General features: G+C 47.0%; 1 protein-coding gene across 1 annotated transcript; it reads right to left on the bottom strand.

Annotated features, from left to right (window-relative positions):
- Nucleotides 1-1,748: 1,748 nt before the first annotated feature.
- On the bottom strand, nucleotides 1,749-21,360 carry LOC127215539 (serine/threonine-protein phosphatase 2A 65 kDa regulatory subunit A alpha isoform). Its single transcript, XM_051175947.1, has 15 exons — nucleotides 21,192-21,360; nucleotides 15,431-15,521; nucleotides 12,409-12,509; nucleotides 11,150-11,382; nucleotides 10,329-10,476; nucleotides 10,069-10,224; nucleotides 8,295-8,409; nucleotides 8,119-8,189; nucleotides 7,576-7,710; nucleotides 6,026-6,199; nucleotides 5,655-5,715; nucleotides 4,770-4,924; nucleotides 3,779-3,921; nucleotides 2,319-2,410; nucleotides 1,749-2,217 (listed from the first exon to the last, which is right to left on the bottom strand). Exons 1-15 carry the CDS (start codon nucleotides 21,267-21,269, stop codon nucleotides 2,201-2,203), a joined length of 1,770 nt encoding a protein of 589 aa, XP_051031904.1. The 5' UTR covers nucleotides 21,270-21,360; the 3' UTR covers nucleotides 1,749-2,200.
- Nucleotides 21,361-23,140: the final 1,780 nt, after the last annotated feature.

Genomic DNA, 23,140 nt, shown 5'->3' with positions numbered 1-23,140 from the left:
GCCCTGCTTTCATTGGTTGCGGCTTCTTTTCTGAAGAGGCAGTCACCATACAGATTCTTTTCTCTTGTGTGAGGTTTGTATGGTGAGGTGTGAAAGTTTCACCAGAGCCAAATCTAACACTTTCCACCCAGTGGAGCTGAGCAGAGGGGAGCTGTAACACTTCTGCTGGAAAAACCTTCCTCCAGTCCTGCAAAGTCTGTGGTTCTGTGGCACTCCTTGGCTCCCCACTGCCTGATAACTTTTCATCTCGGCTGTAAAGCTTACATTCTGGACCAAACCTCCATAAGGTAATTAATCTCTGCAGCTCTGATGGAGAGCTGTCATCTGGGAGCCAAGGAACACGGGTCACTGTGAGCACAGCAGCAGCTCTGCTCCCTCTAGGGAGTTTCCCAGACAAAGTGTTATAGTTCTGCTAAGCTCCAGGGAAAGTTGTTACAGTTGGGCCCTAGCGAAAAGTATACTAGATAACAAACATTACTTGAAACTTAGAACAAAAAATCCAGGAGGGTGAAAAGCAACAGAAAACTGAACATAGTACAGAACTACATAGGGTTTGGGGGGTGGATTTTTTTGTAGCCAGATTCTGGAGCTCAAGGGTTGGTGGGATTTCAAGTCGTGGTCCTGTGGTCAAGTCACAGGAGACCCTTCCTGGTACACAGTGTATCTCTAAGACCCTTGTTCCTTTTTCAGGGGTTTTTTGGCCTCCTATCCTGCTTTCATCAGAACTAGGGTGACCTCGAAGAGAAGACTGTACTCAGTTAACACTTCCACAGTCACCATTAACAGCCAGCTATTCAGCGTGGGGGATCCAGGCTGTTTTACTCTTCTGCCCTGCCTGGCCTATAAACCATGACTTCCCCTGGCCTAACATGACTGCTCCTACTCCAGACATCAGAAAACAAAGAGGAGGATCATGCCTCCTCTTTGTTACGTTGTACTATTTCTTTCCCCACGTCATTTTGGCCAGAATTTAGCTCCACTACTAGACACTCCAGTAGAAAATGCTTTGAATCAAAGGAGTTACATAGCCAGTGATAAATAAGCACTTCAATATTAAGGGGAGAGCAGAGGCTTGTTAGGAGTGTTTGCTGCTCTTTCAGAGGACTGGAGATTGGTTCCCAACATCCATGTCAAAAGGCTTACAACCACCCATATTCCTAATGCTCTTCTGGCCTCTGGAGGTATCTGCATGCACATGGCTACACACATAAATATCATTGAAAAAAGAACCTGCAAAAAAAAAAAAAAAAAAAAAAAAAAAAAAAAATCAATCTTAAAAAATAAAGGCAGGGCAGATACTGAGAACAAATGGGTTTGTTTTCATGCAAAGTTCCTACAAAGCACTGTGAAGCCATGTTCTCACACTCCTCAGAGCCCTAACCAAATCTCCTCCCATGAAGGTTTGTCCTGCAGACTTACACATGGATTGATTCACCAGCCAACCTGATGGCACAGCAAGTGGCTCACAGAGCTCATGAGGGCTCACAATGGCCCTGTGACTCCATCACAGGTGTAACCCAGTTAACACTACCCAAACCTGAGAATTCTGCCTGTGCTTGGAAACCTAAACTCCATCCCGGGACTCTGCTGAGCAGCATCTGGGGCTTCTGCCTGGTGGCTTTTGCTGAACTCTTGCTGACCCAAGTCCTTCTTCTCAGGAGTGATAGCTGCAGGACAGTCTTCTCAGAGAGAACAAGTCCCCAGGCAGTTAGTGCAGTTTTCTCCATTCTGATGACTAAGAGAGGACCAACTATTTCTATACCTTTATTTCTCTGTGTAGAGTAGGGAAAGGAATAAAATAAAAATGGCACAGTTGACACACACACACAAAAAAAACATGGTGGGAGGGGTCTGAGGAAGGGTGGTGGTGTAAGTAGAGGGGTGAGGGGGTCCCTATTACAGCAGCAGGAGCCAGTGACCTAGGATGCTCCGTCCCATCTCTCCCAATGTAGACAGGAACAGCCAGCTCTTCCTTTCAGGCTGCTGCCCTGCCCCAACTTGCACTGCCCCAGCCCCTTGGGAGGTGGACAGAGAAGTCTCCCAGGCTACAGAGACGAGGAACCGTGCTGGGGAAGGGGCCTGGGGTCAGACCATGCACAGGGAGTGACAGTCATTGGCCCCCACCACCTCCCTAAGGGAGGTAACTTGGTGGGGGTTGGAGGGTGGACATCAGAGGCCGGCAATGGTTCTTCTTCCAGCATCAGGCAAGAGACAGAACTGGGGAAAGAAGGAACAGTCAGGCCTACACTGCTAAGCGTTGCCCCCTTCCCAGGAGGCCCCACCCTTCTTCCAGGGGATCTATACTCTCAGGCCCTTACCAGTCAGAGCCTCCTGGGCAAAGTACTTGACATCCACATCCTGGTCTTGGGTCAGCTTCTCCAGAATGGGCTTGACTTCACTCTGCAGTGTGCTGGAGAGGGAGAAGAAAAGAAGATGGTAAGCTAGTCTAGGCTGGGGCTGTGGGTCACAGATAGGAAGATGGCCCCTGTGCAGGTAAGCATCAGAGAGAGACACACACCAAATCACAAGGCAGAGTATGGAACAAGGACACACAAGTACACAAATGAGAAATCCTTGAACCCTAGGCCTGAAATCAGCTAAACACACAGATCTGGAGAGCCCACATGTCTTGGAACTGCTTCACTGACTAAATGCATAGCATGTATGTCTGGTATGAACACAAAGGTACACCCTCTAGATTCTTGCCTGGATGAGCCCAGACCAGAAGACTGAGCCAGTAATGGGGATGGTAGGAAGAGCAAAGGCTTCCTGATTTCAAGGGGCCTTGAAGTGGCATCTACATGGCATCTTCCTTGTATACGATCACTACCCTCATTTCTAATACCTCGAGTTGTTTGCTTTCTTGCTTTGTTTTGGGGAGGCTGGCCTTACTATATAGCTACATGTGACCTCAAATTATGTAGCCCAGGCTGGACTACAACTTATGACCTTCTTGCTTCAACCTCTATAGAGTGTTGGGACTACAGGAAGCTCTATGCCTGGCTGTTAGTCTCCTCCTGACTTGTACCTTTCAGCTTCCAATACTCCCACTTAAAAGCCACAAGCCCTACTTCCCCTTCGTCTTCTTCCCATCTGTATCTTGAAGTTTCCTTGTCTTCCGCCTATAAGATCACAGGTGAGTTCTTTACAAATAAAAACATCTCCATCCTGTCAGGGGTTAGCCTTCTGTTACACAGCTTTTCATCTACATAGAGGACTCCTTACCAATCTCTTCTTTCATAACTTAGCTGGTCTATGTCCTGCCCACATCATGGAAGACATTCTATATTTTACACAAGTTTTATTTATCATCCTGGTTCTGGTTTGAAAACTAACTTCATGTTTATTTATGCAGCAACAGGAATTCCATTTATTTTACACTGGCATCAAAATGTTCCAGCGAGACATGAATATTCACCTTGCTGTTTCTTAATTATGTATGTATATGTTTCCCAACGTTCCCAGGGCACTGTTTAATAGCTTCACTAGAAATGTTTATTTGATGTCTGTGGTATAAGTATAAACTTTAGATACAAGCATAACTTTATCTACATAAACATGATACATAAATAGATATTGACTAATTTCATTTTGTAGTAATTCATTGCAGTATAAAGCTGCAACTACCAACCACCCTCTCTTTTCCTTCATTCTATTCTGTGGGAATGAATTCTCATTCTAAAATAGAGAAAAGAGACTTTGTGGAAAGCAAAGAACAGGCTAGAAAGAAGTTTTCAAACCCTGGGCTAATATGTTTAGAACAAGACTCAGACCTCACCTGTTGTCAAGAATGGGTCCTATCTTCTGTAGGGATTTGGCCACATTGAAGCGGACATTGGCGACTGGGTCCCCAGCCATACGAAGAACTGTGGGCAACATGTGCTTGGTGGTGATATCCTGACCACAGACCTCAGACAGCACCTGAGACCAGTGAATGGCAGAAGCAAGATTATGCAAGGCTCAGTGCTAAGTTCCCATGTCTTCCCATCTGACCAGGCCACCTGGGTTATCCTCAGATTCCCAGAGAAACACGGGAGAGGCATCACCCTGGGGGGCAGTGTGGTCTGGGCTCTATGTAGAGTGATTTTGATTCCTAACTCCTGAAATCCCTGCTTAATATAGGAGTCTCTGAACGGCAGTACGGAAGAAAGGAGCAATATATTTCCCTACAGTCATTTCCAACCAATCCTTTAGCTTCCAGTTTGGGTAGGATTTACATGGCAGTAAAGTAGTACGGTCAATGTAATGCTAATGAACATTAGTGAGTATACTGGCACAGAATAAGAATTATTCTGTGCCCTCTTACCTATTACATTACTCTTTCACAGCCTGGTGAGAACCAGCATAAATCCCCAAAGGCAAGCAAACCAAAGCATTGATTGATTAGGTCCTTTGATGTGTGGCATGGCTGGGATTGAGCTGGATTAACCAGAGCCACACACTTGCTCTCCTGCTCAGCAAGCACAAGGTGCTGCAGTGTAAACACATGTGCTCTGTTGCTCAGCAACAAGCAGTGGGTGCTCAGAATTTCAGACTGCTGTTCTCACACACAAAGCTTCTCAATCTTCCATCTTTCACCACGCAATCCCTGGTCCCCAGAGGCCTCATCTGACATTGCAGACTCAAGCTCAGGCCTCAGAGACTCATCTCCAGCACCAAGTCATGTTTCTATTTCCAAGGGAAACACCTGGGTAGATAAGTGCCCTCCTCCACCTTCATTTCAAGGACACTCCCATCCCCTGGGGTCGACAGGCAGTTGGGATGCTCACATTGATGCAGAAGAGTGTAGTCATTCGGTGCAGGTAGTTAGGGTCTCCAGACATGGCTAAGACCTTGGGGATGATAGTGGCATGGGCCCACTCCTTCCCGAACTTCTCCACTAGCTTCTTGAGGTTGCTGGTGGCAGCCTCACGGATGGCATAGACTGTAGTAGGGAAAGGGCAAGGGAGGTGATTCGGGGTGAAAGACTGACCAGGAGCCACACCTGTTCCTGCCCATGGCCAGACCACACAGGTGCACAGAAAACAGCACTTGCTACGCTTTACTCAGTCTCTTCTCATACAGCACCTTTTGGCCAACCAAAGAGGCAGGCGACACTTGCCTCATTATTCAGAAATGCTAACTGAAGCGCCGCTAGAGCAAATTACATCTCAAGTTACTTAATGCACACTACTTAAAAACTGCCTGACCACGATGAAGAAAGTCTTTATGTTTCATCATGAGTGTAAGGCTGCAAGACGGGAAGGGACTTGCTTATGGTTCATCAAAGTGAAGGATTCAAACCCACACCTTTCTGTTTGGTGGCTCTTCAACTCCACTCCACAGGTACCCCACCCCATCTGATCCTAATCTTAACTTCTCTAGGGATTATTTATTCATTTGGTTTTTCAAGGCAGGGTTTCTCTGTATTGCTTTGGAGCCTATCCTGGAACTAGCTCTGTAGACCAGGCTGGTCTTGAACTCAGAGATCCACCTGCCTCTGCCTCCCAGTGCTGGGATTAAAGACATGTGTCACCAATGCCCGGTGGGATTTTTTTTTTTTTTTTTTTTTTTTTTTTTTTTTTTACAGCAACAGAGTGGGTCCAGGGGAGCCCTGATAGCAAGGAAACACGCCAGCTCATCTGTCTGTCGCCAGGGCTGCTAGTGGTACTTACCATGATCCACCAGCCAGGCCATACACAAAGAGTTGAGCTTCTCATCAAAAAATTCCACACCCTACAGGAAAAAATGATTGGTAAGGGACTGAGGGATAGGGGGAAGGAAGTGAAGGGAGGGAGGGGTCCCAGAGAATTAGGTGATTCTGAACCCCATCAGAGCTGTCAGTCTTCTTCCTCTGACTAACTCCATGCATCTGCTAAGGACCCAGTTCCTGAGTCCAGTCCTCCCTTCATAAGCAGCTCTCACTGCCTACACTGAGGCTCCATGCTCCTAGTTACAGCATCACAACCCTAGCAATGGGGCCATGACCAGACCAGACCCCAAAATCTATCACCTCAGGGCTATCAAAACCTGGCTCCTCACTCACCAGCTGTCCAGCCAGCAGAGGCATGTACTCAATGATGGCCAGCCGTACTCGCCACTTGGCATCCTCTGCCAGCTCCACAATGGCAGGGAGCAGGGACTGAGAGAGCTGCCGGATGCCAATCACCTCGTTCACACAGTCCAGGTTGGAGATGATGTTCAGCCGCACCTCGGGACACTTGGGAAGAGGACAAGAGGATTAAGAGAACACATTACTTACAGCAGCCCTAGAAGCTTATGATCGGGCAAGGGCTCCTTCAGGGTATCATTCCGTTAACATGAAATAAGAAATATCCATCTAGTCTCAAAGTAGCTGAGGCTCTGCAAAGTGAAATGGAAGCGACTCGATGTGCTGGAGTATCTAGTGTCTGGACCACCAAGGAATGAATATGTAGGACTCATTCTTTAGCATTCTCATCATTTCAACTACTAATGGCAGACCAGGGAGAACATGTGATGAATCTCTGAACTGCCTGACAGCAAGCAGTGTGAGCTCTCATTTACAGTCTATATCCATTCACACCCAAGCTATACAGCAGAGACAGCTATAGAAGCAAACACATGGACACCCCCACAGAGGCCACCAAAAAAGCAATGGAAAAGCCAAAACCCAGATCCAGGAAGAATTTTTTTTTCCTTTTTTTTTTTTTTTTCTTTTTTTTGTGGTGATGGTGGTGATAGAAACAAAAACCAGAGCTGCAAATGTTATACCTTTCAACTGACTTCAAACACTTTCTCTAAAGAAAGACTTCTGGAGTAGGCACAGCCTATGAGGAATGGGTCATCATTATAGAATCAGCTATTGGGTACTCTGTTAAAGTGCTCCATTAAAGAATTAGAATGGATAGCAGCACTCCGGGATGGCACCCCAAGACCCTCTCTTTCATCTCTCCCTAACACTGGCTACACTTTCCTAATAAGATTTCTTTCAGGCACAGCGTTTGCCTACAGATTCGAATCCAATTCCCTGCAGTGTCACCACAGTGACATCTTTTGTATGCTGTGGTCTAGGACATCTGCACAGACAGGTATGGTGACCTGACTGGCTATGGTCAATGGAACACGTAGAAGACACAAGCTAGAGACAAGCCCTTCAATGAGCCAAGAGATAAAATTACAGCTCTGACCTCAGACCAAGAAAGCCAGGCCAGCAAAGCTAATCCCTCACCACAGTACCAGTTGGACTGCTGTGAGAGGAATAATCGTAACTTTTTATGCCACTGTATTAGGCTCTCTATGGTACATGGACCTAAAAACCATGGTGTACCTCTCCCAATGGAACTATGGGATGGGTTACACGTCTGATCCTCTCCACTGGAACACTCTGTGGGTCCAAAAATACCAACACTGTCTTGGTCTTTGTTTATATCCTCAACACTCAAGGAAAGGATGAAGCAATGTAACAAGAGTGAACAGACAAGACACTTAGGCCTGTCATCAAGCAGGGAGTATGGAGTGTAGTGGGTGGTGTGAAGAATCTTAATTATTCTCGGATAACCAGGTGAACTGCAGTCCATCTCTGCAAAGAACTGAAAACCTTCCTTGTGCTCTTACCTCATCCTTTAGCTGAGCCAAGAACAGTGGCAAGAGGTGTTCAATGGTGTTGTCTTTGCCCAGAATGGGGGAGAGGCCCATGATAACTGAAGCCAGCGCTGACTTGACATGTTGGTTGGCATCTGACACGAGCTCCTGGGGAGAAGGAAGGAGGTAGCCCCAGTGTCAGAAAAGCCCCTTTAGTGACAAGTGGCTACACAGACCTTAGCCCTGATGGCCAAGGACACTACGCTCTCCTACTTTTAACATAGGGCAGCTCAGGCATGCACTGCATTTATTCACAAGGCCTCCCTTGTTTGCTGTGTGAGCCCTGTTTCCAGCAGCCACTGCCCCATTCCCCAAGCTCGGTGGATGAGGGAATTCGGTGGCCTCTGAGGGACAAACACACCCCTTAAATCTTTAGAGTCAGCTGTGTAACCCTCAGATTAAAGCTAGTTACTGGGACCAGAAGGATGCAAATCTAGCTTGGATCTGATTGTACTCCAAACCAAATCTCCACCTCTCCCTGGCAGTCTCAAATCCTACAACGAAGCACCCCATTACCTTGATGCAGGGCAAGATCTGGGTCATGATCACATTCTCCCTGCAGTCAGCTGAGAGATTTTCACAGAACTCTGTGGGCAGAGATAGGAAGGTGCTGGTGAGACTTGATGGCCCAGTCCTATTGCTGCCTCTCAGACATCCACCCACCTAGCTGCGTTCCGGTTGCCAGCACCAACCTTTGACCTTGTGGGAGGCTGCGGCCCTCACCTCGGCCTCACAGTCCTTCATCAGGTTCTGGAAGGCGGGCACCAGATCTGTCTTGGTGATCTCAGGCCCTACTGCTTTCTGGAGCTGTACACAAAGAGAAAAGGGGTGGCGCTAAGAGACTGGCAGCTGCTCATGAGGTGAAGGCACCAGAATAAAGCTAAGCAGCACTGGGGACTGAATCCCAGAACCACAACATGATCCCCAGTGAGGACAGTACCTCTACACCTCTATACTCTGGCTTCCTTAGAAACAGAAGGAATGTCCCTAGGACATCTACCACAGTATGTTTTCTATTTATTGCTTAGGTTACTTGGGGTTGGACTTTCCATTACCTAAATACAGTAAGTGGCTCCCACTTTCATCAGATATGAAAATACAAGCATATTTGTATTTTGTTTAATTGGCTGCAAGAAGCAGGAGTCATTTTTGTAATTAAAATGAACTGAGAGTGAAGAGGAAGACATGAGCCCTGCAAGTCTCAGGGGTCCGGGAAAAGGATGTAACCTGCTTGGAGGACCAGTTGGAAGCAGGATGACTTACTACCACCACTACTACTACCTAGGAGAATTAATTAAGAATCTTGCAGGACCTCATATTATCTTGGGTACATACTAACTTTTATTCAAGAATATGTTTACAAAGCCTGGTGGTAGTGGTGCACGCCTTTAATCCCAGCACTATGGAGGCAGAAGCAGGTGGATCCCTGTCAGTTCGAGGCTAGCTTGGTCTACAGAGCAAGTGCCAGGACAGGCTCCAAAGCTATACAGAGAAACCCTGTACTTGAAAATAAAAAAATGCATGCCACATCTGTGGTCTATTGTGGGTAGGTTATTTCCATAGCCCAAGGGTCCCATCCTCCAAGGCCTAGTGTAAGCCTGCTTCCCCCTGAGACAGAAGGAGCAAGAGACTGACTCTTGTCTTTACTGTGGCACTAAGCCCTTTGGGCACACAGACTTCTGCATGGCCACATGTCAAACTTCACTGTACTCACACAAACAGTCCTTAGGCCTGAGCCTTTCGGTAGACCCCAGCAACCATCATCACCAAGATGTACTTTTGCCCATCACCTCTGCCCCTTCTGTCACTGAATCATTCTGTTTCTCACCTCCTACATCCTCTGCACAGGCTGTTTTCTAGCTGGGACACAATTTCTATCTAGATGCCACTTCCTCATCCCTGTCACTGCCTCAAGATACAGGGAATAGCATACTCCATCAGCACTTTCTACTGAGGCTGACCTTCAGCATGCTCTCTGAAGGCAGGGTATGTGTGTAATTCACTGACTCCAGTCCCTCTACCAAAGGCACTGCTAACAACTATGGGCCTGGGAATACAGCCCAGCAGCAGTACACTTGCTTAACATGGGTCAAGCCTTGGCATCTGCTCTCAGCACTGGGGGGAGGGGGCATGCTGTCAGGTAAAGAAATCTCAATATTGACCCTGCTGTCTAGCTTATAGCATTGCTCTGACAACTAACTCTCGGACTGTGTCTTCCTTAAGGAAGCTGTGAGGTCAGGGAACATGCTTTCGTGAAGTCAGAACTTGGCTTCAGAATCATTCTCATCTTAGTACTCTCAGCTGTCAATCAGTGCAGTGCATCTAGGCCTGGCTCTTCGAGAAAAATCAGCTGCTCCTTAAGACTGAGGACTGTGGTCACTTTAATAAAGCACTCTAGCTCCCACACTGTGGCTCACTCCCCCCCTCAGAGAACCTCAGTGTCCCCTGTGACCCTTACCAACTTACCTCTGTGAACTTGTCAGCCACCATGTAGCGGACACGCCAGGACTTATCCTCAGCAGCCTGGCGCAAGGTGGGCATCACTAAGGCTTCCAGGTCTTCCTGGGGCAGAAGCTGGGCGATGTTCACACATGCCTCCACTGCCAGCAGCCGCACCGAGTCCTGGGGAGAACAGGGGGTGGGGTAGGGAAGCAGAGGTGCACTGAGTTCTAAGGGTCCCTTGCCTGAGCAAGCAAGAACATGGTGAGTGCCAGGGACTGACTCACCTGCTCGTCAGAGGCCAGGTTAGAGAACATGGGGATGATCTCACTCTTGACATTGTCCAGCTCCAGCACCTTGGCAAACTCACCCAGCTTGGAGGCTGCGGCCCGCCGCACCATGGGGGTGTCATCTGAGCACAGGTTCCGGAAGTACCTGGGATAAATGGAGGCCTGGGCTTAGGATCCTGGGAAGCCCTAGCAACTGGCTCCAATGTAGACTCTGCTGCTGACAATAGTGACTTTGTATTACAACTCATGGACTCTGTCTTCCTAGTCCTACCAACGGTACCAAAAGCAATGGCATGTCCCCATGCAGCTGACTTGAGGTGTCAGTGAGAATGCACAACATAGTACCAATGACTGCCTAAGGCCATACAACTTTTAAATGCCAATGACAGATCTGTAACAGAAGCCTCAGTTACAGACACAGAGGAACTAATGGAGATATCGCAGTGTGTGCATACTGCTGCAACCTAGTACTACAGAGTGACAGATCAGACTTGGGCTTCGTAGTTTGAGCAAGAAGGCAGTCAACGATTGACAGGAACATCTACCCAGGTGTCTAAACCACAGGCAGGCTGCAGTTAACACCAGACACCACTTGTTGTGTGGAGTTCTGGATTCTGTTCCAAGCATGACATGTATAACCAATGGTAGGAATGAATCTCTGTGAAGACAGGCCAGGCAGGACAAGCATCCCCGAAGAGCGCCGAGGAGGGAGCAGGTCTGAGAGCTCAGCAACATTAGGTTCTGGGAAGACCTAGAGGGGCCGAGGCTGCGAGAAATGTTAAGGAAGGTGCTGGGGACTCAGGCTGCCAAGGACTCACTGTCGAAGTTCTGCCTTCACAGCGCTGGATACTCGGGGGTAGCAGACCGAGAAGAGGCCGCAGGCCGAGGTGCGGGAGGTGAACCAGTCTCCACCCGCCAGCCGCTTCACCAGAGGCACAAAGTGAGCCTCGAGGTCGGAAGGTGAGTGCTCATGCGAGATGGCCCGTAAGGATTCGACCGCCTTGTCTCGCACCACTGTCTCTTCCACTGTGGCCAGTGACTCAAGGGGTGGCTGTGATGAGAACACAAGGTTAGAAAACAATGTTTTCCCTAATGTCAAAGCTATGGAACCCTACCTCACAGCCTGATCTAATGGGACTCCTACAATCTCCCCAACCAATCTTTTATCACAAATGTCCCAAGAGGATCCCTGAAAGAACTTCACCAGGTCCATGAACCAATTCTCAAGAAGGCCCATTTATGTGTAGCTCTCAGTACAGTAATCATTGCTGATGCTGGCTCCAACACCCATGTACTGGGCTTTAGGCAATGCCATTGTATTGCTCACATATATGACACTTCTTTATATGAGTACTGTGAAACAGTCTTGACACTCCTCGTTAATCAAAGAGCAAGGATGTGAAGCACACAGGCTATGTAATTTGCCTAAGCTACTAACAGTTATCAGCCAAGATCGAAAAGACCACTCGGCTCTCCTTCCCTGCACAACAGGTCCTGTTGGCATCAGATCCTCTCTGTGTTCCCATCTGTAATCCAACAGAGATGCACGGATAGGTGGTATGATGAGGTAGGGCCTGGTGCAAGCAGGAAAACTATCTTGAAAACCCAGCTCTGCCACTTACTAGGTACAAGTCCCTGCCAGGATGGCTCAACATCCTGGCATCCTATGTGGTTCATATTTCAAGTATATCCTCCTGTCCAAACATGACAACCATAGCATCTAACTGTACTTACTATATTCCCTGCCTGAGGGAATCTGAGTCAGTTATCAAGGTAGGCTTCAGCGGCTCCCACTTTACACAGGCAAGACAGAAAGATTAGCACTCTTAAAAATCCTATCTATCAGTGGCAGAACCCTGCCTGAACCCAAACCCACAACCCTACAAGTGGGGTGCCAGCTGGCCCTAGTGTGGGTAAGAATGCAAATGCCACTAATGACCTGAGATAAGTGACACCCAAAGCCCATCCATTCAAGGGTCATTCCTAATACCTTTCCTTCTTGGTCCCCATGGGCAGAACTACAGTTTCAACCCCAAGGTGGGGAAGAGGATTAGGGAACCTCCCAGCTTCCACTCACCAGCAGGCAGTGTACATACTCAGGTCCTCCAACCAAAGTGGTGAAGGTTCCCAGTTGTTCGGCCAAGGCCAAGAGGACCTCATCTTCATCATAGATGGTGTCTGCGGGACAAAGACCAAGTCCATCAAAGACTCAAGCTGAACCTCTGACCCAAGCTTTAAGCAAGCATTCAACCCTCTGCCTCGTAGCTGTCAGCACCCGTATCTCACTACCTGCCTTCTTCACCATCTTCCACCTGTCCAGCAGAGTGAGACCAAGACCCACAACTGCCTTTTCTGTGCTAGGTGGTGGGTGCTAACTGGGTGGCACCACTACCTCTAAGCCCCAGTCTTGGCTTCCTCTCAATGCGGGCAAACACAACTATGTGTATGCAGCACGGGATGTTGAGTGGAACTTCTGACTTAAACACAAGGCACCACTTTCAGGAACTCCTCCATCTTTGGCCAGGAAATTCTTTTCTACCTTAGTTCAGCCACTCTGCTTGCAGAATTTCCAAGAAGCTGCTAGGCGTCAGGTCCTTTGCCCGAACTCGCTCTCTCTAGCTTCTTCCACTTTTACCAAGCACCCTATCAGCAGCTGTGATCACTTGTAACCAAGACTAGTTTGGTGAGCTGCAGTTCCTGCCAGAGCAGCACATGCCTCAGTTGGTCCGTTTAAAGCATGAGCGACAGGGTGACAGGGAAGCTACCTGCGCTGCTCACCAGCATTTTAATATTCTCCACCATGGACTTGCCACGAGGGTGCCAAGCCCAGCAGCCTCAGGAGAAACCTAGGCCAACACTACTGATACCTCCACCTTGCAGCTGCACATTCCAAATCTGCAAAAACACGGCTGGTGAAGATGCTCAGTCTGAGGCCTTTGTCCCTAGTAAACTAATATCAACTAATATCGTTCAGTGATTTCCTGCTCCCCTTCCCTACCCCCAAGAAGCTGAATGATAATGAGGTGAGAGGCATTTAGGTTGTGCTCTCTGAAACATTATCACTGTTCTGGACATGTGCCTGCTGCTTGCTGTTCTGAACACTTTCTGAGCCCAGAGTAGAAGAAATCTGACATTACTTGGATTTCCAATAGTTCAAAAATAAATCTGTCTGAATCACAGTTCCTCTTCAATCTCTGGTCTCCTACACATTCTGGCTCCCACAGGTTCTTCCCATCTGGATTATTAAAATGCCACATGCAATTTTCAAATAATACACCCCAGCAATATTTTCCTACTAAGCTCAGTGAATTGTCGTGGTCCCATGTGATTTCTGACATTGCAGAGGAAGGAAAACAGCAAGGCAGGCCTGAACTGTCACCGTCTGACTACAGGGCCTTTGTTTCTGGATATTACCTTGCCAGCTGGCTTTCTACCTCTGTGCCTCCCCTCACACACTCTCTACCTATCCACACGATGATCCTAAGTCTCACTCCCTTTGCACTCCAGCAACTAGCTATGCACAATGGCACCTTGGCCATCTACAAGATTAACTCAGAGGTTCCATATAATACAGAAAGCCAGTAAAAGGCAACCCATTATACCCTAGGTGGTTCTCCCAGTACCCCTAATCCTGATGGCCTTGTCACCCATCTCCATTCACAAGTCATTCACATTGCTTATTCTCATCAGTAGCACAGCTCCCTCTTCTCAGAATCACCAACAGCACCCACTAAACACTTCTTACAGAACAGCTTTTCAACCTAGGAGCTGAGCCCAAGAGCTGAAGGGGCTCTCCAGGTTCCCAGCAGGGTAGGACCACAACAGCCTGTTTCAAAACCCAGGGATCTCTGGCTTTTCCCCTGTATCATATATTCATGTAACCCTGCCTCTACCTCAATAGCCTATAACCTTGGGGTATCCCTCTGATAGTTTATCAAAGGAAGACCCCTGGTTTGGGAGTAATTTGCTCAAGGCAGATAAAGACATCTAATTCTTCGGGCTGGGTGCAGTCACACCTGCACACTTGGCTGTTAGCGATGCCACTGTGGACAGGGCACTGTACCTCAATAGGCCTTGGCTACCCATGTGTCAAATAGATGAGGGTCAAAAGGCTGGGCCTTCTACCTCTCACAGGTCATCCACAGAAGATGATCTGATACAAATCACTCCATGAGTAACAGTGCACTGAAAACCTTTAGTTCCACTTCAGTGGGTGTGGTATCGGTGAAATGAGAATAAAGACAACAGATTTAGTAAGGTGGCCCATACTGTGCCAGCCACTGTACTGAGTACTTGATGGCACCTGCAGACAGCAGATCCAGTAAAAGCTAAGAGAGCCCCACTTACCACACACCTGGCCCTCTCACTGTCTCTTCACAGGAGCCTTAGTTTCCATTTAGGTTACACCATCACACCTATCTTACCTATGAACCCTCTGACGCAGGCAGAAATGAAATCAGATCACAACTCTTCACAACTAGCTAATACCGCTCACTATGGAGCCTAAATATAAAATCCCTTTGGTCACCTCCAGACAGGAAGGGAAAAAAAAAAAAAGAGTCCCAGGGAATCGAGTTACTTCATCTTTCTGTGCCTCAGGTTCCTCACATACAAATCAGCAACAGGAGCAGGAGCATTCCTTGCCATAAAGTGTCGCTATGAGACTGGACATGTAAGAGTAGGCACCATTATAAACACTGTGTGAGCTAAGACCTAACTCAATATCTTAGAAAGACTCCAGTGGCCAGCTGACATGAGGCACCCATGTTATAAATGTTAATGATTATTGTTCTTTAATGCCCGCATCAGCAATATAGTATGGAGGAGATTATCTTCATTTTAGAGATGAAAACAAAATTGAAGAAACTTGTCTAAAGTCAATGCTAACAGTTGAAGCTGTGATTTCAACTAGGTTCTATTGCTCCATCATTGTAGACCATTTTCTCAGAGGACTGTACTTAGGCTCCTCTGGAGTATTGCCCCATGCTACAGTGACATAGGGAAGACTTATAATTTATTAATCTACAGCGAGACTTCCCCACTTATCAGCAAGAACCACCCAACTGTCCTCCCCGCATCTGGGCTCCAGAAGTCCTTACCTGTAAGGAAGGGCAGAAGCTCACTTCTGGTCCGCTCAACCCCAAGGGCCAAGGCAATGGTGGAGAGCTTCTTGATACTATTGAGGCGAAGCTAATGAAAGGACAAGAAACAGAAGGGAGAACGTTAGGAATTTTGGACCCACGGGAGTTCCACAGCTCTGAAACCATTAGGTCAATCTCTGGGAACACCCACAGCTACTCATGAACATGTTCAATGATCAACAGTAGGTAACAGTAAAATACAACCAAGCAATTCTGTGTTCCTGGAAAAATATTTAACAACAGCAACGACAACAACAGAAGCCAGAACCCCCCTGGGTGTTTCCAAGTTTTGTCTAAATAAAACCAAAACCCCATCTTCCCCTTCCATTACTACAGACAACACTTGGGAGGTGATGGCAGGAAAAAGCAGGAGGATCAGAAGTTCAAGGTCATTCTTGACTATATACCAAGTTCCAGCCTCAGCTGCAAGAGAACCCATCCTGACAAACAACCCAGGACTAGTGGCTAATAGTGGCAACAAGAACTACTATTTTAACATTACCCTAAGAATGAAGTAGCTGGGCACAGTGGTACATCTATGACCCCAACACTCAGAAGGCTGAGGCGGGAGATCTTGAGTTTGAGATCAGCTTGAACTACATAGCAAGATGACATAAAAAAAAATGCTTTATTGATACAGTAAGATGACTAAGTAGGAGGACTATGGGAAGGAGACTGAGTGGGAATGGCAGGGTATAGAGAGAATTATGATCAAAATACATCATGTAGATGCAGGAGAATGTCATGAAGAAACCACATTATGTACATTAATATGCTAAAAAAAATGAAAAGCAAAAAGCAAGACTAGATTAATAGTCCTAATCCCTCTATTTCAGTGGGGCTGATCCACAATATGAAGGTATATACGCAATCTCCACATAAGCACATGTTTTTTGCTTATTGTTTCTAGTTTGTAGCTTCCCCCTCATACAGGTTGTAACATCCGGAGTGTCTCTTGCCCAAAGCCACTTATAGGAAGTTTCATCTTCATGTCTTCCTGTACTACAGTAGCCATAAAGGATTTATCCTGATCAACTATAAATTTCATTTCATTTCATAATGGGTCCCATACCCTAGAAGAAGGAATGTTGCAGAGGCTAAGAAGAATGTTGAAACCTTTTTAGGTTTTCCTCAGTCAATTACAAAATAGGGTACGTGGGGAACCTTGATTTACAGCCAGCTGATAAAGAAGCACAGGTAAAAGACCTGGGCTCACAACTGGCATCTGAAGGTCGGGAGTCTTAGGGATTAGACTTCAACTGTGGAATCTGACACTTTCCAAGTAGATGGCATCCCAACTGCACTAGGCTACAGAGCACTACAGAATGCTGGCTGCTACAGAATGGAAGCTACTGCAGAACTGAGTGCTTGTTTGTTAGTGGGGAAATTATGGAACTCTCTTGATTGTGGTGTGAGAGCACAGGAAATGCAAGCAAGCAGCATGTGGGCAGGAGACACAAACCAGTCCCAATCCCTGTACTTGTGAATGTGAGAGCATCTTTGCTAGTAGTATGTTTCATCTTAACATGAAACCATCTTCAATTCGGAATCGGTCCCAGACCCTATGAGTACCCTTATAAAGAACAGAAATGGAGAAGACACATTGGCAGGAGGGTCATGGGGAAATGGAGGAAGATGTTGGGGGGGCATACCCACAAGGCCAAGAACACCAAGAATTGCCAGTGGCTCCCTGAAGTTAGGAGAGATAAGAGACCTCCTTTGGAGCCTCAGAGGAACCACTGATGTCAGATTTTTGGCCTTCAGGACTTTCAGAGGATACATTTGTTGTTTATGGGGATTTACTCCATCAGCCTTAGCAAATGACTGGCTAACACATACAACTGGTCTGTCTTGAAGATTTTACACAACAGCTTCTCACCCTAGGGAAGAACATGTGACCAAGCCTCTCCATCCCACAGGAACTGAGGCTCAGGAGACACTTGCCTAGACCAGCCCTGAGAGCTGACTATGACAGCTTCCCTGTTTCCTCCTTTCCACAGTGTGCTTATTTTCTACCCAGGTCCAGAGCTGTCCCAAGAATGTAATAAGATAATGTTGTGAAGAAGGCCATGCTTGAGGGATTACAAGCCATTATCTCACATGGGAACTCTTCCTGGAAGGGAAAAGAGAATACAGAGGAGGGTAAGGGAGAGGTGAGGAGTGGTCTCTCTCTATCCACTCTCTTTCCAGGCCCCAGACATCTGGAAAGAGGTCTACAAGTCACTGTGATCATGCACAAGTATGGCTCTTGCATCAGGAGGCCTGGGGGGGGGGGGGGTCCTCTGAGCTCACAGACTATGCTGAGACTCTCATAGAATGCTATGATGAAAATTGTACCTGAGCATAGTGGTACAAGCTTGTCCCCAGCACTTGGGAGGCTATGGCAGGAATAACATGTGTTCCAGGTCAGCCTGGGCTACAAAACAATACCTTACCTCAAAAACAAAAACAATTAACAACAACATCACCTTGGCTTTTGGAGCAATGAAGAACAAAAAAGGTAGTAAAAAGACATCAGAATGGATGAATGACTATAAACTCAAAAAACTTATTTTCCGCCTATAAAACGTGCAGAGATCTATGGAAAGGTTATAAAACCAAACACTGCAAACACTAACAGTTCCTAGATGTTGGCAGTAAATGCATGGCTGAATAAGCACTCTGTACATGTGTGCAAGCTGTCCCTTTTAGGCAAGCGCTTCCCACCTGTTTACCCCTTTTCATTTCTGCTACTGGTCCCCTTGCTTACCCTCCCCAACAAGCACCACGTGGGTTTTGTTGAATGTTGTGGTTCTAGGTGCTCACTGCATTGTTGAGTAACCAGCAAAATTGTTATTTAAATTGTTCCCAGCCTCACAGGCCACTCACTGTCCCCAAACCACTCAACTTGTACTCACAGCACAACAGCAGCTATGGGATGGAAACATTATGTAAAAAAAAAAAAAAAAAATTGGCATGGCTTGTATTCCAGCAAAACTTCACTTGCAAAAGCTGGCAGTGGCTGGATATGGTCCAAGTCTGTATTTTGCTGACCTGCGTACTAGTTTTTCAATGTTCTTGCCTCAATTTTTAAAAATGAAATTATACAGGGATGGCTGTCCAAGCAGCCTGTTTCCTTTCCCCTTTGTGTTTAAGGTATATATGATGCTTAAGCTCCTATCCCAGGTGGACTATGGGAAATGCATGGGCCAGGGCCACAACTGTGGAGCAGTAGCCCTAAGAACAACAGATGGTATCATGGAGCAGCCACAATCACAGTCATAATCTTAATGCCAGTATTAACAGCACATAACATCTATTGATTACTCCCTAAATGCTTAGCCAGTGTATTAACACACTAGGCACTGAGCTTTGAGGTCTTATTTTAGAAACACCATTCTAAAAGGCAAAGATGCTTGATGCAGAGACACAGACACTTTATGGAAAGCAATGAACCCCCAACCAGAACTTAAGCATTAGCCTGGCAGTGGTGCTGCATTCCTTTAATCCCAGCACTTGTGGGGTAGGGGGAAGAGGCAGGTGGATCTTTGTGAGTTTGAGTCCAGCCTGGTTTACAGAGTGAGGTCCAGGACAGGCTCCAAAGTCACAGAGAAAGCCTACCTCAAAAAACCAAAAGAACACGAGCATAAGTATTGTTTACTATCCATTCACACAGTCACTGCAGAAATATGCCTAAAAGCAGAGATCCTAAATATCGAGCTTCCTCCCCAGATGTGGGCTGCTGTTCTTTCACTCAAATTTTGATTTTGTTAAAAATGTCCATTATTTCCTTCAGGAAGATGGCACTGTGAATGATGGAGAAAAGAGACAGAAACTTGTGAGGCCATGTGGCCTGAATTCAAAGCGAGGCTGTTATCAATCAGATGCAAGATCTTAGATCATGTCCACCCAGTGAGACTTATGATAGACTTCTCATCTCCAGAACCATACTTTTAAATCTATAGTAATCTGTTATAGAAGCTTTACAAAACCAGCACAATGACCTAACTTAACCAACTTCCTTCTTGTCTCTGGGTGCACATTTCATCCAACAGCTTTTCTCGACCTTCTTAAGTGAGTTTTTTTAGTCCCCATGAGTGATTAAATCCCCACAACAATGTGTAACAGCATTCCTGATTTGTGCACACTAAAAGTAGCAACAATCTCCCAGTTATGACAACCAAAACATCCCTAGACATTGCTAAACATACCTGGTGGCAAAAATTGCTTCAGGCTGAGAACTACGTCAACACAATCTGTCACCCCTTACAAGGTAAATTCTTCCAAGGCCAGTCTTTGCTTTTTCTCCCAGCTGTACACCAGCATCTAAAGCACTGTTAAGAACTCAGGTCCAACAAGCAGCTGTGGGTTCATCATCTCAACAGGTCTCAACATCAGTCTTTACAGGTAATAGTAATGTTTAGTTCTCTTTACCTGTTTCACACCTAGCTCCTGTACACCAGCAACCTGTTTCTTTGTTGATACAACAAAGTGTTACTATGTAGACTAAGCTAGCCTTGAACCTACCTCTGCCTCCTGAGTGCTGAGATTTCAGGAATGCCACCATACCTGCCCCCAACAACATTCCTGATAACACTATAAGTTGTTGCTGAACACTAAAACAGGTTGTTATTCCCATTTAACAGAGAAACACGGATTGCCCGAGTCAATCAGCAAAAAGTGCAAGGTCCAGAAATACAACTCCAGCCTGCCTGTCATCAGAACCAGAATCATACACGCAAGACTTAAGAGGCCGGACTCAGCTCAGGTTGGTCACCCGGTGCACAACAAACAATTCCATACAAAAAGAGAGGCACCACAGAGCATAACAGCCACTCCCCCCAAAATAACAGACAACATTTATGGGGCCTTTACAAGCAGCCAGTTCTATTTTACTACATTTCCTCAGCCACCGAAGTAAGCCAGGACTCTTATTAGCCGGTATTTTGTAGAAAACGAAAGCCAGGGGCGATGAAATAATGTGAACACAAGGTCATCCTCAGGTGAGAGGATGCGGCCTTGAGGTATGACCTTTTTTTCAGAACCACAACAAACCTACTAAAAGCCCTGGATCTTTCTTCTCCCATGAACCTGAACTATCAGCTCCCTTGGCAGAAGCCAGGGCCTGGAACCAGACTGGGGAGGGGGGTGGGTCTGTACACGTGACTCGTCCCTGAATTAGGCTAGTTAAATCTCAGGATACTTGCTCGTCCTCCTTCAGGAGAGATACCCCAAAATACGAGGTGGAGGCCCTAGAGGAATGGATCGATGCCCTGGTATCAGTCCCCACTCGGCCCAGCTATGGAAAACACTAAAAGCAAAAGGAAATAAATGTACCCGGGTCCCCAGCACCCACGAGGGCTTTCCCTCCTCGGCTGGTCACGCGCCCCCCGTCTATCTCTCCCCCGGGGGGCCATTCGGAGTCCGCCGCCAATCACCCGACTGGCAGGCGGCCCCAGGCTCCCTCCCCAGCCCATCTCGAGGCTGCCCCGGCGCAGATCCCGGGCGGCCGCGCGCACTCAGAAGGGACCCTCGAGGCTTGCCCTCCGCTGGGGGCCCAGACCCAATCAGCAGCGCCGTCGCATCGAATCTTGCCACTAAGAAAGATGAGACCTGGACTCTGATTGGCCGCCGCTGCCTTCCGCCACTCCCGGAGAACCCGGAGCCATCTCTCCCCGCATTCCGCGAATATCCCCTTTCCCGATCTCCCCCACACACTTTAACGGAAGGCTCCCCACACCTGAACATCTTCATTGCGGAGTTCATCTATGAGCACCGCAATGGGGTAGAGCGAATCGTCGCCGTCGGCAGCTGCCATCTTGGCTTCCTGGCGTCTCTGTCAGGCTGCGGCCAGCGCCGGGCGGAATTCAGGATCGGGCGGGGCGGTGCCGGGGGAAGGACGCAAAGAGGGCGTGGGGGCTCCTGAGCCACGCTACAGGGGCTGTCCCGCCGCCATTGGCCTCACAAGGCCGCGTCTGTTTGGTCCGAACCAACCAAGTCCCGCCTACTTCCCATTCACCATTGGTCGGACGAACCAGATTGGCTTTCCGCTGGAGGATCGGAAGCGGAAGTCGGTGTCTTAGCGACCGAGGTTGCTCCCGCCTTACCGTTGTCGCTAGCAACCGCAGAAACGAGCAGGGCTTCAAGCCAATGAGCATCGAGAGTGGGAGGCGGCGAAGGTGGTTCCGTCGGGAGGCGCAGAGAAGGCTTGAACCGGGTTGTGGGGAGCGGTGCGTGACGTAATGAGGCACAGGCTGATCGGGCTGCAATTCTGTGGCTTTAACACCGTCTCTCTAGAGCGGACTGGGCCAGCCCTTACCCGGCGGAGGAGCTTCTAGGTAGTTAGTTGTAAATCAGCCAGGCGGAAGGTATTTGAGCGTGCACGCCCAACAATGTGACACCCTCCCTTACTGGCCAAGATGAAGTCTCACAATCATTTCTCCTTAGGATTGAACTACGAACGTATGAAAGAGAGGAAGGTGGAGGTGGCAGGGTTGGTTAGAGCCTTGTCGTCTTCTCTAAGCAACGCGTGGCTATTTTTATAATTTGTTTTTATTTTTTTTTTTCTCTTCTGTGCCTGCCCTCCCCCTCTCTAAGACCAGAGAGATAATTAAAGAAGGAAACACCCTTACAGAGAGTGGGCATTTGTAATCAAGGAAGTACGTTTGGATCTAAGTTGTATCTCTGGCCCTGAGCGGAGACATAAGTACTGGGGAGGCCAAGGGAGGCTATGGAAGGTTGCTCCTGACAGTGCCTTTTTGAATCTGCGTCCCTCCTAATTTGAATGATCTCTATGGAAATCTCTCCCCCCTTTCCTGCTTCATCTCCTCTCATATATAGTAATGTTTTCCGGTCTCATCTTGAACTGACCTGAACTAGACATTTTAGGCAATACTGGATTCCTTAATGATCACAAGATGAGAGTGGGGTAAATTGTGCTTGATACTATAAGATTGTAATTGATACTGGCTTTGTCAGGAGTTAGTGCAAATATGTGTTTTTAGATGTTAATGAATTCTTATTGGTATTTCTAATCAATTTATGTAAATTACGAGAATTCAAATAAAAACTGAACAATTCTTATTTTTCCCATTGCTTTTTATATGTTGTTTAACTAGTACCTGGAGATTGCAAGTAGGGTTTGAGAAACAGTCTCTTTAGCTGCATTATCTGGATTCTTTCTTTTGCTTTTACTTGCTCTTGGCTTCTTTTGTCTCAGTGGACATTCCTCCTAGGCTTTATATCATGCTTGCAGTTTTTCAGTCAGGAGACCACATCTTGGTCAGGGTTTATGCTTGAGAAAGGAATTAAAGACCATCTGGACCCAACACAATTATTATATACAATGGATAATAGAATGTGTGTTATATAATTGTAGGATCTGTGTATTAGGAAATTATGTAAAAAGCATATGATTAATAGTTTCAAGTGGTCAGTAGAATTATTAGTCAGCCTACCAGTTCTAGCTGAACTTGTTTGTTTATTTATTTATTTATTTTGCTTTTGAGATAGGATTTCATAGTGTAGCTATTGTTGGCCTGGAACTCACTATGGAGATAAGATTGGACTTGAACTCACAGAAATATGCTTCTCAAGTACATGTACCACCACACCCAGCTATATGCTCATGGTTCTTCTGTTGTTAAGAAAAGTTTCACTTGAGGGCTGATGCTGTAGCTCAGTGGTAGA

This window comes from Phodopus roborovskii, unplaced genomic scaffold (genome assembly GCF_943737965.1).
Source record: "Phodopus roborovskii unplaced genomic scaffold, PHOROB, whole genome shotgun sequence".
Classification (NCBI taxonomy): domain Eukaryota; kingdom Metazoa; phylum Chordata; class Mammalia; order Rodentia; family Cricetidae; genus Phodopus; species Phodopus roborovskii.
This window is presented reverse-complemented; position numbering and strand designations above follow the sequence as displayed.

Coding starts and splice junctions, on each gene's coding strand:
- LOC127215539 (XM_051175947.1), bottom strand. CDS start 21,269: ATGGCAGCTGCCGACGGCGACGATTCGCTCTACCCCATTGCGGTGCTC. Junction 7,711..8,118: donor AGATCTTGCCCTGCATCAAG/GTAATGGGGTGC, acceptor CCTTCTCCCCAG/GAGCTCGTGTCAGATGCCAA. Junction 4,925..5,654: donor GGCCTGGCTGGTGGATCATG/GTAAGTACCACT, acceptor TCCCTACTACAG/TCTATGCCATCCGTGAGGCT.